At 35.8% G+C, this 13,606-nt stretch overlaps 3 protein-coding genes across 4 annotated transcripts; all 3 read left to right on the forward strand.

Annotated features, from left to right (window-relative positions):
• LOC18766566 (transcription factor ABORTED MICROSPORES) lies at positions 1,450–5,163 on the forward strand. 2 transcript variants are annotated; one of them, XM_020569821.1, is made up of 10 exons: positions 1,450–1,588; positions 1,690–1,746; positions 2,055–2,173; positions 2,257–2,439; positions 2,532–2,610; positions 2,711–2,779; positions 2,901–3,605; positions 3,843–4,163; positions 4,254–4,430; positions 4,613–5,163. In XM_020569821.1, the coding sequence occupies exons 3-10, from the start codon at positions 2,073–2,075 to the stop codon at positions 4,838–4,840; spliced, it is 1,863 nt and encodes a 620-aa protein (XP_020425410.1). In that variant the 5' UTR covers positions 1,450–1,588; positions 1,690–1,746; positions 2,055–2,072; the 3' UTR covers positions 4,841–5,163. The 2 variants fall into 2 exon arrangements, with proteins under 2 accessions (XP_020425410.1, XP_020425409.1); XM_020569820.1 differs by having other exon boundaries at positions 1,450–1,536.
• On the forward strand, positions 7,062–10,227 carry LOC18768323 (transcription factor ABORTED MICROSPORES). Its single transcript, XM_007201603.2, has 8 exons — positions 7,062–7,150; positions 7,244–7,420; positions 7,735–7,813; positions 7,900–7,968; positions 8,148–8,846; positions 9,081–9,350; positions 9,487–9,663; positions 10,012–10,227. Exons 1-8 carry the CDS (start codon positions 7,062–7,064, stop codon positions 10,225–10,227), a joined length of 1,776 nt encoding a protein of 591 aa, XP_007201665.2.
• LOC18766727 lies at positions 10,679–12,885 on the forward strand. Its single transcript, XM_007200433.2, has 2 exons — positions 10,679–11,400; positions 12,578–12,885. The coding sequence occupies exon 1, from the start codon at positions 10,932–10,934 to the stop codon at positions 11,385–11,387; it is 456 nt and encodes a 151-aa protein (XP_007200495.1). The 5' UTR covers positions 10,679–10,931; the 3' UTR covers positions 11,388–11,400; positions 12,578–12,885.

Genomic DNA, 13,606 nt, shown 5'->3' on the forward strand with positions numbered 1-13,606 from the left:
GGTACCTAGTGCTTGTTAAAAGTTCTCTCCAAATAATTTAGGGGCCGTTAGGTAACGTTTTTAAGACTCCGTTTTCATTTTCTATTAAAAATGCGTATGTCTTTTTCATTTTTATTAGAAATCGTTTTATGAAAATAAATTCAAACTCATATACAAAAACTGAAAACACCAAATTATCGTTTGCATTTTCTACCCAGTGTATTGGTCTGATTGTTTTTTTTTTTGTCTAGTTTTTTATTTTTCATTTTTTAATTTCAAAAGTTTAGTTTTTTCGTTCCACTTCATTATTTTATTTTGCCTGTACATTAATTTAATGATAAAACCATCATATATTATTCAATTTCATATTTATTTTAAACTAAAGATACTAGAATTTTATTATCTAGGGTTTTCTAAAATTAGATTATTATTTTTATTTTTATATACATTATTATTCTCAAATTATACATTTTTCATTGTCTGTAATAATCTTATCTTTTAAAATATCAAAATTTAAAAAACATATATTTTGTAGGACATAAATTAGCAAAAAATATACTTGAAAAATAACTCACATATTATTATTCTCAAATTGTCTTACTAGACACGTTTTCACTATTTTTATTTTCTAAATCTTTTTTTAAATTAATCTACTAGACATATTTTTGAATTCTTAAAAAGCAAATTTGTGTTCTCGTTTTTATTCTCAGAAAATATTCTTCGAAATCGTTACCAAACGGGCCCTTAATTTTGAATTAAATTCTTGGCTTCGAATTTGATTTTTCTTCTTCTTCTGAAAGTTTGTGTGCTAATTTGTAAAAACTAAAATGTAATAATGTAACATGCGTATGTGCATATAGATATGTGTATGCATATATTATATATAGCTGGGGCTGTTAGCCGGCCCTTTAATAAAAATGGGTGGACTAGTCTTGCACCACACGGCAGTGGCACTACCCTATATGATAACATGATAATATTATTGCTGATGTGTTAATTGTTTTTGTTTTCAGCTCCAACTTCCAAGTTGTAGAGTAGTTGAAACATGAAAGAAACTGAAACCAAAACGAATAAAAAACTAGGTAAGGTAGTTAGGGTTCTAAGGTCATGCGATTTGCGTTTACCCATCATTTCCAACTCACATACAATCTTTTTAAATATCTTCTTCTTTAACTATCTAAAACACATAAAAAAAAAAGGAGTAATTTTAGCAAGATTACATTAATTTAATCACATTATGAAGTATTTGTATTCTGTACAATACAATCGTTCATAACAATTGATATACAGTGAACTCCGTATGTCACGTATTAAAAACAAATTTCTCTCCTTCATGCATGGGCTGCAGTTCACCAACCAAAGGTTTAAGGTAGCCTGAGCCTTAAAACACACACACACACACACACACATATATATATATATATATAAACAAAGGAACATTTGTGAGACGCAGGGTTCAACTGTTTTTTGCATTCTTGGCATCTCACTGGAAAATTCAAAATAGAATATTGAGCTTTGTTTCTTCTCAGTTTGCTGAGATGGGTTTTCAGGGATGAGGTGGGTGGAGATTTCTGTGAGCTTTTATTTTGACTGATGGTGTAAGCAGTAGGTAACTATTGCTTACTCCTTCTTTCTGGTTCCATTCTTCTTTTGGTAATTTTTTAATATTTTTTTTGTTCTTTCACCAAAAAAGTTTCTTACTTTGTTCAGTAAAAAGAGACAGCCACAATAATCTTGGAAGCAAGAAGCATTGTTGTCACCTGACAGGTCTGGTTCTCTGTTGAGTGATTGTTAGTGTACTAAAATGAGAGCTACAACTACGTATCGAACTCACCACAAATATATATATCGTCATCGCTCCCACATGAGTTTAACTTGAGACCTCAACCAACATAACACAACTGCCAATAGAAATAAACAAAAAAGCTTGAAGCATTGTGAAGAATTCCCAATTTGTCGTAGTTATTGATAGTCATCTTAATTTGGTTTTCTGACAAATTCTAGCTGATTCTAGCAAAGGTTCTATCACAACAAGAATATGCAATTAATTCCATGTTTCCACTGGTCTTTTGCAGTTAATTATTGCAGGAGGCATGATCATCATTATGCAAAATTTGACTGAGAGGCTTAGACCCCTTGTGGGTTTGAAGGGCTGGGATTATTGTGTTATTTGGAAATTGAGTGAAAACCAAAGGTTAAGAGGGAATTTTTAATTAACTGTTGCTAATTCATGTTTTCTTTTTGTGACTAATTTTTAGATTGGTTAATATTTTTTAGGTTTATTGAGTTGATGGATTGTTGTTGTTCTGGGGCTGATGAGAACACTCAGACTAATGGAGGACAAGAACTTCTTTTTCCAGTTTATCCAGTCCTTCCATGCAGAGATACAATGCAGCACTCAAGAACCAATTCCTGTGATGTTCTTGCCCAGCTTCCTTCTTCTCTGTCCTTAGACTCTGGGTACCTATAAATCCTTTTAATTACCATACATATCTTGACAAAAGAAATTATTTAGTGTTTTTATATCATTAACCATGGCTGGTCATGAGCAGGATTTATGCACATCCCTTAATATCAAACCAGCCCATTTGGTTGAACTCATCTTCTAACAGAGATTCAAGTGCCATGGCAGTGAGCTCAAGTTCCCATTTTCCTAGCTTTTTCCAAAAGAAAGTCATTTTTCTGAATATATAATGAAATGTAACTATATACTTCTACTTACATTTTGTAGGAAAGAGATGGGACCAGAGTTTTGGTTCCAAGTGCAGGAGGGTTGATTGAGCTATTTGTCTCCAAAGATGTATGATATTTTATGATGCTTCACTCAAACCTTCCTTAATTTCTTTTGTTAGATCTGAAAAAAAAAAATGTGGTCACATCTCTCACAAAATAGTTTGTTTTTGGTAACTGTCAATTCACAGGTCTCTGAAGACCAACAAGTGATTGATTATATCACAGCCCAATGCAACATTTCAAAGGAGCAAGACACCCTGCTTGGTGCTGGCTGCAATACAAGCTTCCCTGTCAATATACAGGACATGAGCACTGAAATACAACCACATGCATTTCCAGGCAATGAGAATGAAGGAAATGATAATCTAAACAGTAATCATTTCCAGCAGCCACCTGTTGTTTCCCCTTCAGTGGATCATGATTCAAATGTGCCATACGACATATCAGTTGATCGAATCCGCCTCTGCAGCGCTTCTCCAATGAATTTCCTACAACATGTCACTTACAACTCAGAGAACAGCATGAAGAATTGTAATAGTAATGTGTACTATGAGCAGCGTTCACATGAGTCCTTGGGAGAGATGGGGCTTCAAGCTGACGCTGATGCACCAAACATGCACAATAGTATGCATGTTATGGAGGCATTGGAAAATATGGAGCAGCAGGGTGTTGAGGATCAAGATTCAGTTCAACATGAGGCCCAGGGTGGAAGAACTGCAGATAATTCAGGCTCAGATTGCAGTGATCAAATTGATGATGAAGATGACACAAAATATAGGCGGAGAACAGGGAAAGGGCCTCAATCCAAAAACCTTTTTGCAGAGAGGAAGAGAAGGAAGAAGCTCAACGATAGACTGTATTGCCTTCGGTCTTTGGTTCCCAACATTTCTAAGGTGATGATCATCATTGGCCTTATTTTTGCCAACTCTTCAGAACTTAGTATAATTTCCTGGCTGTTTCTCAAAGTAGCATTTTCAATAGGAAAGTGACACAGAAAGGTAATGCTAGATGAACCACATTTTCTCATGTGGCAGTTGATATGTTGATTAATAGTTGAGATCATAGCTAATGTGATTAGAAAATCATGACCCCTTTAGCAGCATCTAATGCTTACTCATGTTGATTCTCAGATGGACAAGGCTGCCATCCTCGGGGATGCGATTGATTTCGTGAAGGACTTGCTGAGGCAAGTAAAGGAACTCCAAGATGAGCTTGAACAGCATTCAAATGATGAAGGACCTAATAAGAAAACTAGTGCCAATATCTGTGGAAACCACAACAATTTCCAACCAGAGATTCTAAATCAAAATGGAACAAGCATTACAAACAAGCCAGAAAATGGTGATAAGCCTCCAAATGGATTTCATGTGGGCACAGCAGGTGATATTGGCAACATCTCAAAACAGAAACAGGACTCGGATAGTACAAATGACAGAGGACAACAGATGGAGGTATATATATAGACTTAATATAAATCTTATTATATTCTTATGTATTTGGATGTAAAATAAATTCTATATTTTTTGGACAACAAATTGCAGCCACAAGTGGGAGTCACTCAGTTAGATGGCAATGAATTCTTTGTGACTGTGTTCTGTGAGCACAAGCCTGGAGGGTTTGTGAGATTGATGGAGGCATTGGATACTTTAGGCTTGGAAGTAACCAATGCAAATGTGACCAGCTTCAGAAGCCTTGTCTCCAATGTCTTTAAAGTTGAGGTAATAATAAGTTAACCTTATCAAATAAGATTAATTAGGATTTTGATTTTGATTGTGACTTGACTTAACGGAAACTTTAACAGAGTTAGAGGTAGGTGGTAATCGTGCACTTGCCTAAAAATTTAGGTAGTATTTATATAAATTTCCCTCAATATTAGCTTATATTATGTCTGGTTATGCAGAAGAAAGACAGTGAAGTAGTTCAAGCTGATGATGTAAGGGACTCTTTGCTGGAGATAACAAGGAACCCATCATCAAAAGTGTGGCCTGAGATGGCCAAAGCAAAAGCATCAGAAAATGGGAGTGGATTGGATCACTTTCATCATGATGATCATAATCATTACCAGCAACACCATCTCCATAATTACCATGCTTCTTCATACAACCTCCAACATCTTTATAATTATTAATTGATAGCTTAATCTAGCTACTAGTTATGCATCAATTAATTAGGCACATTCAGTTTCTTTCACTTTTCCTATAATTAAGCTGTAGAATGGTCGTTTTCAGTACTAAACATGCTTCATGTTGTTACTATTACTTTGTCTAAATTACAATAATATGCGGAAGGAGGATCGAACTCAAATGCAAAGTGACGGACAAACACATTACTCTACGTTTGAGTTTACCGATGAGTGACATTGTTAGTTAATGGTGTTTGATTAATTGTTAGTTAATGTGACACGACATAATAAGCAAAAGCAATTAAACAATTAAACAATAGCTTATTTTTGGGCCAAAGTTAGGAAGGATGTAGGGGGTTTTCCCACACATTACCAATGTGTCATGAGGGTTCGAACTTGAGACTACTAGTAAATCAAGGTTATTTATCACTGGGCTGGAACCAATAGCTTTAAAACGTAGTCTAAAATTCATCAAATTTTTTTTGTTGAGAAAAATCTCAAAGTTCTATTGAAAAGTAATGGGAATAACAACTCTAATCGGAAAGCTACCATTGTTTTTAATACTAGCTCAGACTCTAGCATCATTTGGAGCATCTCCAACTGATATGTCAAATTGCCACTTGGACATGAAAATGGTAAAAATTGAAGATTAAAGTTGTTCCAACCGATTAGTCAAATCCTACATTGATTTGAAGGCTAGAAGAGAAGTCTCAAAAATAAAATATCAAAAAGTTTGATGTCAAATATTATTTTAATCATGAACCGCATTATCATTTACTCTCTTTTAAAACTTTATGCATCATATGGGTCCCATTTGCTTTTAAAAATATAATAAAATAATATGATATTTGACATTTCGAGTAGAGTTAAATTTTTTTCAAAATGTCAAATTGCCACATAAGACATCAAATTCAAATTAAACTTTTTTGCTTTTGATATCTCCAAGGGAGATGCTCTAATAAGAAGCCTAATTGGATTGGAAGCCAAAGATGAAAATACAAAATTCCAAAAATACCCTTAACATTTAAAATGGTATTTTTTTGACCTAGCGAACAAAATTAATTGGTCTAAAAAGCTGATATGTGACGGCAAAGCGCAAATGTGTACCATTTGTTGTTCTACGTAAAGATGTCTCAAAAGAGTTTTTCTCTGTGGAAGCCTTAGCTTCAATTTCATATGGAGCTTTGTTGTGGACTGTTGGCCATTTCATGTAAATGGGGGACAGCAGAGCCCGCGTTTTGTTCACCACCTGTTTGATGAATTGCTGATGCATGGTTTCCGTTTTTGGTTTAAAGCCTTAGAGTAGTTGAAACATGAGCAAATACATATACCAAACCGAAACGAATGAAAAACTTTTGCAAAGTTAGTTAGCATTTTGTACGCTATATTAGCTCATGCCATATGCTCCTGCCATCATTAACATAAATACCAAAATAATAATAATAATAATTAAATAAGGATACGGCTTGTCTCCGTCTCGGGAAGAAGATACTCCTCATTCCTGCATATCACAGTTTGACACATATGCAAAAATAATTTATCGAAAACCCAAAAAGAAAAACTTTTGCATACATGTCAAACTGCCCTTGATAGGAATGTTAGAAGTTCCTACTTACAGAGAGAGAGGGAAGAGTTTTTCACCATAAAAAAAAGAAAAAAGAAATAATTAATAAGCTCTATCTCACACTCATGCATGGACTGCAGTTCACCTACCAAATTCTCTCCATATAAAAAGATACATTTTGTGAAATGCAGGGAGGCCCCAATTGTTTTTCTTCTTGATTTTACTCCAAGCTCCAAAAATATATGTACCAGATATAGAAATTTTTGTTTTGTTGCGAGTTTGCTGAGATGGGGTGTTATATCTAGGCTAGCTTTTGCATATGAATATGATGATGGTGCAGCAGTTAACTATTGCTATCAACTGAAGTTTGTATGGATCTCTCTCTTTGTTTCTTCTTCCATCCTTGTTTTGTTTTTCTTGCTAATTTGTTCAGTCAAAAGAGGCAGTAGCCACATTCATCCCCCAAAAAAGACCAAGCACTCCTCAAACCATCATCTTTCAGGTCTCTTTATCTCCCTCTCTCTTCTTCTTAGCTACTAGTACTCTAGCTAACTGTTGGAATTTTAATTAATTTGTTCCTCATTTCGGCTCGATTTTTATTTATTTATATTTATAAATGTTTTAAAATCAAACCTTGTAGGTGGAATGAACATCATGATGATAATGCCAAGCCTCATACAGAGACTTAGATCCCTTGTGGGTTTGAAAGGCTGGGACTATTGTGTTATCTGGAAACTGAGTGAAGACCAAAGGTATAAGAAACTATAGTTAACTGCATTAATCTGTCAATTTCTTCCTGTCACAAATGTATATGTGTGTGACTTTGGGGTTTGTTTAATTTTTAGGTTCATTGAGTGGATGGATTGTTGCTGTTCAGGGACTGAAATCACCCAATATGATGCTGGACAAGATCTTCTTTTCCCTCCAGTCCTTCCTTGTAGGGATACCATGTTACAGCATCCAAGAACCACAGCTTGTGATCTTCTTGCCAAAATGCCTTCTTCCCTACCCCTAGACTCCGGGTATGTACCTATTTACATGGTTATCATTTCTCTACTTTATCCCTCATTTCTTTCATATATATATAAGCGATTTTCTCTTTCGAGACGGTCTGGCATACTATTTTGCTAGACATTGTGATGTGTTATATACGTTATGGAACTGTCAATCCGAACTTTCGATAAGAAAGAATCTTGTTTAAATGTGTATGATCTGAATCGAAAATCTAGCAATATAACACGCCCTTTTCATATCGAGCTCAGTTGAAAAATCTGGTGCGATACTTTCTTTGATATATCTAAATTAGTTAACCATGAGAGCTCATGATTATGAACAGGATTTATGCAGAGACCTTGATATCAAACCAATCCAGTTGGTTAAACTTCTCTAATAACACATGTTTAAGTACTCTAGAGGCAAGTACCACTCAGCTTCTTTCTCCTATTTCCGAAAGAGAGCAATTTTAGTATTGAGCTCATAGTTTTCCAATTTACAATTGCAGGAAACAGTTGGTACCAAGGTTTTGATTCCAATACCAGGAGGATTAATTGAGCTGCTTGTTACCAAACAAGTAATGTTTCCATTGCTCTTTAATTCTCATTTGTCTATCTATACCACAAGCATGCCTATTTTGTATGAGCAATAAAGTACAGCCTTTCCCTTCATTATCTGAAAGAAATGATCTACTTGCATGGTAATAAAATTATCACATTGAGAATGTATTAATTGTTCTGTTTTCTGTGACTGCAGGTATTTGAAGATCAGCATGTTATTGATTTTATCACAGCCCAATACAGCATCTCAATGGAGCAGGACACCCTCGATAACATAACCGGTACGAGTATAATGAGTGAAATCGAATCAAAGAACCTCTTAGATAATGGAAATGATCAAATGGATATCAACAATGTTCGTTTCCAGCCACCCCTTTCCTCTAGAATTTGTTCTAAGTTAGATAATCTGAAGTACAATAACAATTCTCCAATCAAATTCTTGCAGCAATTTACTAATTACACCTTGGGAAACAGAACCAAGAATAGTATTGATGTTTCTTATGGAGATGCATCACATGAACCATTTCTTTCAGATCCATTTATTTGCTCAGCAGAAAACGGGTTTCAAGAGATGGAGGCAATGGAGAGGTCCATGATGGCTGATGAGACACAACAACACATGCATATGCAATACATGGAGGCATTAGCACCAGACATGGATCAGCAGGACGGCAATGATAGGCAGGACTCGATTATACATGACGAACTACCAGCTGCAGATGGACTGTCAGATTGCAGTGACCAGATTGATGATGATGAGGATGATGCAAAATACCAGAGAAGGAGGGCAGGGAAAGGGCCTCAAGCCAAAAACCTTGTTGCTGAGAGAAAGAGAAGGAAGAAGCTTAATGAAAGACTTTTTGCTCTTAGAGCTCTGGTTCCCAATATTTCCAAGGTAACCATTATATCATCTCACTCCTTTTCTTCTGATACCTCATTATTTTGTGTTTATGTTATGCAAACATGTCTCACGTCGCTTATGTATTCGATCGATTTGAGCTTTATAAACAATACAAGAAAAGATGAAAAAAGCCTATCAGCAATCTCAACTCTTAAGAACTGGCATTTGATGTTATTACCATTAGAAAGTGACATCTTATTTCTAATGCCAACTCATTTTGATTCACAGTTGGATAGGGCTTCCATTCTTGGGGATGCAATCGAGTATGTGCAGGAGTTGCAGAAGCAAGCTAAACAACTCCAAGATGAGCTTGATGATCATGCAGAGGATGAAGGTCCAAAGAACTCTGGCATCACTGGCCACCCCAACAATATACAATCAGAGATTCAAAGTGAACTTGACCCTGGGGGCCCTAAAACTGATCATCAACACGATAGCGTCTCCAAACAAAGCCAAGATTCAGATGTTATCCATGACCACAAGACACAACAGATGGAGGTATATATATGATATATCTTGTGTTCTTCTCTCTTTAAGTATCTTTTTTCATTCTTTTTTATTTTTTATTTTTTTTTCTTTTGGGTTTCATTTCTTTCTTGGCTAATAATCAAAGAAATTGGGAAAAATGCTGTAGCCCCAAGTGGAAGTGGCTCAATTAGATGGAAATCAGTTCTTTGTTAAAGTGTTCTGTGAGCACAAGCCTGGTGGATTTGTGAGATTGATGGAGGCTTTGAGCTCTCTAAGCCTGGAAGTTATTAATGCCAATGTGACTAGCTTCAGATGCCTGGTGTCCAATGTTTTCATCGTAGAGGTTAGTTTCTTGTAGCATAATCTGGCTTAAGAAAATACTTATTCAACATGTATATAAAAGGAAGGCTTATAAAACCCAACTTTTTTTCCAACTCTTTCACATAATCATTTGCTCCTCTTACAATCATTTGTCACATAATCATTGTGTAAGCGTATGAACGCTACGTTGTATACACTTGTTGTAAACAAAAAGTTTCCTCATAAAATATGAGACTCATGTAGGTCAACCTACCTTGTGAGGGAGTTGAAAAAAGGATTGAGAGAAAAGTGAGCTTTGTAACATCTTCCATACAAAAAAAAAGAAGGAAATCTTATATAAAATGATCTCTATTTATTTTTTGGTTAACAGAGAAAGGATAGTGAGATGGTTGAAGCTGATGATGTGAGGGACTCCTTGCTAGAGCTAACAAGGAACCCATCAAGATGGCGTAGTGAGATAGCTAAAGCCGCAGAGAATGGCGTCGGCTTCGACAACCATGACGACCATGACCATCACCACCACCAACACCTCCACAACCGCCATTTTAATCCCTTCCACTTGCACCATCTTCCTAATGAAACATGAAGCATCAGTGTTTTATATGGAAAAAAGCACTAGTTTGAGTACTTTATTTGTTTATTTGTTCACTTTTGGTAGAAGCTTGCGGACGCAATCTCAAGGGACATATTCTACATATCTTAAAATTCGGTTCGAATTAACATTTAATACAGTTTCATTTTGAAGAAGTATTTGTAGTAGCAACCCGACTTATACAAGTCATCAATTTTAGTCATGATCTAAAGTTACATTATAATTTTATGTGCGTTAAACGTAGTGTGTCGAACTTGCACGCATAAAAATATGTGAAACTCACTAAAAACAGTGAATTTCGCACCCACTCTAATGATGAAAAACAAACACATACACAAACAATATTCATCAATCAGATTGAAGCTTCAATTTTTACAAAAAATTAAAAAATAAAATAAAATTTGAAGCTTCAATCTTCAATCATGGGCTTTCCACTTGTAGTCCTTAACCAATTATGGCCCAAAAGATAAAAAAAAAAACCAAGGTAGAATGAGGCCCAAGAGCAACCACTTGAATGGCTGAGTGTTTGACCCCGTAACTAAGTTATTCATGTTTCTTGTCCGAAAAGAAGGATCAAACTGACAAAAAATTATAAGAAACCAGTAACCCACTTTACCTTAAAGTCCACAAAAACCCTAGCATTCTCTCAAAAAAACCTCACCGGCTCCCCAAAATCTCAACTTTTTTTTTGTCCATCAATGGCTTCCATCCTCAGTGCTGGCCGATTCAAAGAGCTCCTGAAGAAGTACGGCAAGGTGGCACTTGGGGTCCATTTCTCAGTCTCAGCTGCCTCAATTACAGGCCTCTACGTAGCCATCAACAACAACCTCGACGTGGAGTTGCTGCTCGACAAGCTTCACATGGGAAGCGTCTCCTCCAAAGACGAAAGCACCCAAAACCCACCCGAAATCTCTGATGGGTCGGTGTTTCGCGACAGACCCACCTCCGAAATTGGCCCATCAACGGTTGTGATTGAGGAAAAGAAGAGGAATCGGACGGCTGAGCTCGCGGCTTCAACTGGTGGGGCACTAGCATTGGCTGTGCTCTGTAACAAGGCTCTGTTTCCCCTTCGGGTTCCGATTACTCTGGCGCTTACACCTCCGTTGTCGAGGTTTTTGGCTCGGAGAAGGTTCATCAAGACCGGTGGTCTATGAACATCTTTTGCTGGTACTTGTTTATCCTTAGGTTTTTTTTCCAGTTCTCTTGATGTTTATTGGGATGAAAATAAACATAGAAAATGGCTAGTGAATGCTGTTCAGCTACATGGTATTTTGTATTTTTTCTACTTAGATTCATGGGTTGAATTTGATGGTGGATTTTTGCTTTAGCAATGTTATGAATACGGAATTTGGATGATAATTGAAGTTGAGCAACTGGGTGTAATATGCTTTGATTAGAATGGACTAAATTAAAAGTAAATATTTTGAAAAGGTGAGAGCTTGATCAAGAATGTTTAATGCTTTTAGAATTTGGTGAACTACTTTTGCTGAGAACATGATTTGAGTTTTGTTGCTGAAAAAATCCGAGTATTTGATGAACTCTTTTATGTTTAAGACGAAGTAGTACTTTTTCGTGAATGATACTGTCTGGTTAGTTCAAAGTTTAACTTCTTGGGGAAAACAAAGAACACAAGTAGTAGGATCGAATTTTATTTTCCTCTGTCTTCTTCGAGATCCAAATGGAGATGAATGAGTTATGATTGTTAATATTGAACTGCGTAGTGTTTAAGAGTGGTAAATCAGTCAGAGGATCAATCGGTGTAGCATCTCAGTGTTAAGTTATTTGTCCATGTTGAAAGTTGTATAGTATTCTATCCATAAGTTTTTTAGCTAGCTAATGCTGAATTTCAGATGCTGATAATCTAGTTTTCTGAATCCTTGAGGGTTTGAAAGATTTTATTAGCATCAGAAAGTCTCTAATCGGGGGTATATAAAAATACATAGAAACTTTGAATTAGAAGATGAAGATGATATGCTTGGGCATGGATGCTTATTTCTAGAAGACATCATCTCTGATGTGATGGAATTTGTACTAGTATTGGTGTTCATCTTGTTGTCACTTGATTTTAGAGAAATTCTTAGAAGTTCATGAAATCGAAATTTCACATCTACATCCGTGTACTGTATAAAGCTTGAAGAAGATACATTTCCCGTGTGTAAATTTTACTTGCTTTGATAACTCAATGTTTGTGCAAGCTATTGCTCTCGCACAAAGGCCTTTACTATCTTTAAAATCTGCAACCACAAAACCTAACCTTGCAATTAGTATATAGCAATGCAGATGTAATATTGCTTGCTGGGGTGCTTTAACATGAAACTCTTCTATCTTTCTTGTGGCATATCAGGGGAAGGAGCACTGGGACCATAACAGCCATGAAAGTTTTAGTAATTATCGATGACGACAACACGTGGAATCCGCCGGTTTGCACAGAGTAGTGAAAGTAAATTCAGTTTAAGCATTGCAGGGGAACAATGCACCTGTTCCAAACCAGTGAGAGGAGAATTATGTTATTGCTAAAAATGGGTTCTCCAATCCCATAATTATTATTTTTTAAACTAGATTTGGATGTGTGATATTAAACTTATTTTGTTCTTATTAATAATGTGCTTGTTACACATTCAAATACTCAAAACTTTGCTGCACATTGGGTACACACCGTACTGGAAGCCTCTCTAATACAACAGTGTAGATAACCAATCACTTTAATGTCATACATAATTACAAGTTCATGCTACAAGGCTCGACGTCTATATGGTAAAATTACCGAATGGACACTGGGCAAATTGTCTGGTTTATGATTACAATTATGGAAATGGTAAAGGCTACATGATAAACATGTCCTATTGTAAAGTGGAAAAGCACCTTTCGAGTTCCCTTTCCAACAAGGTAGATTTTGAATTGACAGTATTTGCAATTAGATGCACTCCACGGTAAAAACGAAAAGTTTAAAGCTGAAGCTCAATGGATTAATTGAATTGATTAAGGTATAAAATGGCTAATTTAACTCAAGTCCAGTCGCAAAGGACCCACTAGTGTAGTGGTTTAGAGCAATTACTCTCCCAAGAAAGGTCCTGGTTCAAGTCCTAACATTCATGTAGTGTGCGTGATAGTGAGTTTAGTATACTATCACCCCTCCAAAAAAGGTCATCAAAAAGTTTGATTTCTACAAGGACTGAGAAAGCATTCTTTAAAAAAAGTTAGTTCAAAATTCTTGATCAATTGAATAAAAATATTGAATAGAACACAGAGCTGGTGATGCCCAGAAGAGAAGATGTATTTTGGTTTTTCTGTAATGACTCAAGACAAATAAACAAGTGAGCTAAGGAATTGAAGTATGAGAAGCCATTTCACATGGTAAATGATATATAATTAT

Source organism: Prunus persica, chromosome G8 (assembly GCF_000346465.2).
Source record: "Prunus persica cultivar Lovell chromosome G8, Prunus_persica_NCBIv2, whole genome shotgun sequence".
NCBI lineage: Eukaryota > Viridiplantae > Streptophyta > Magnoliopsida > Rosales > Rosaceae > Prunus > Prunus persica.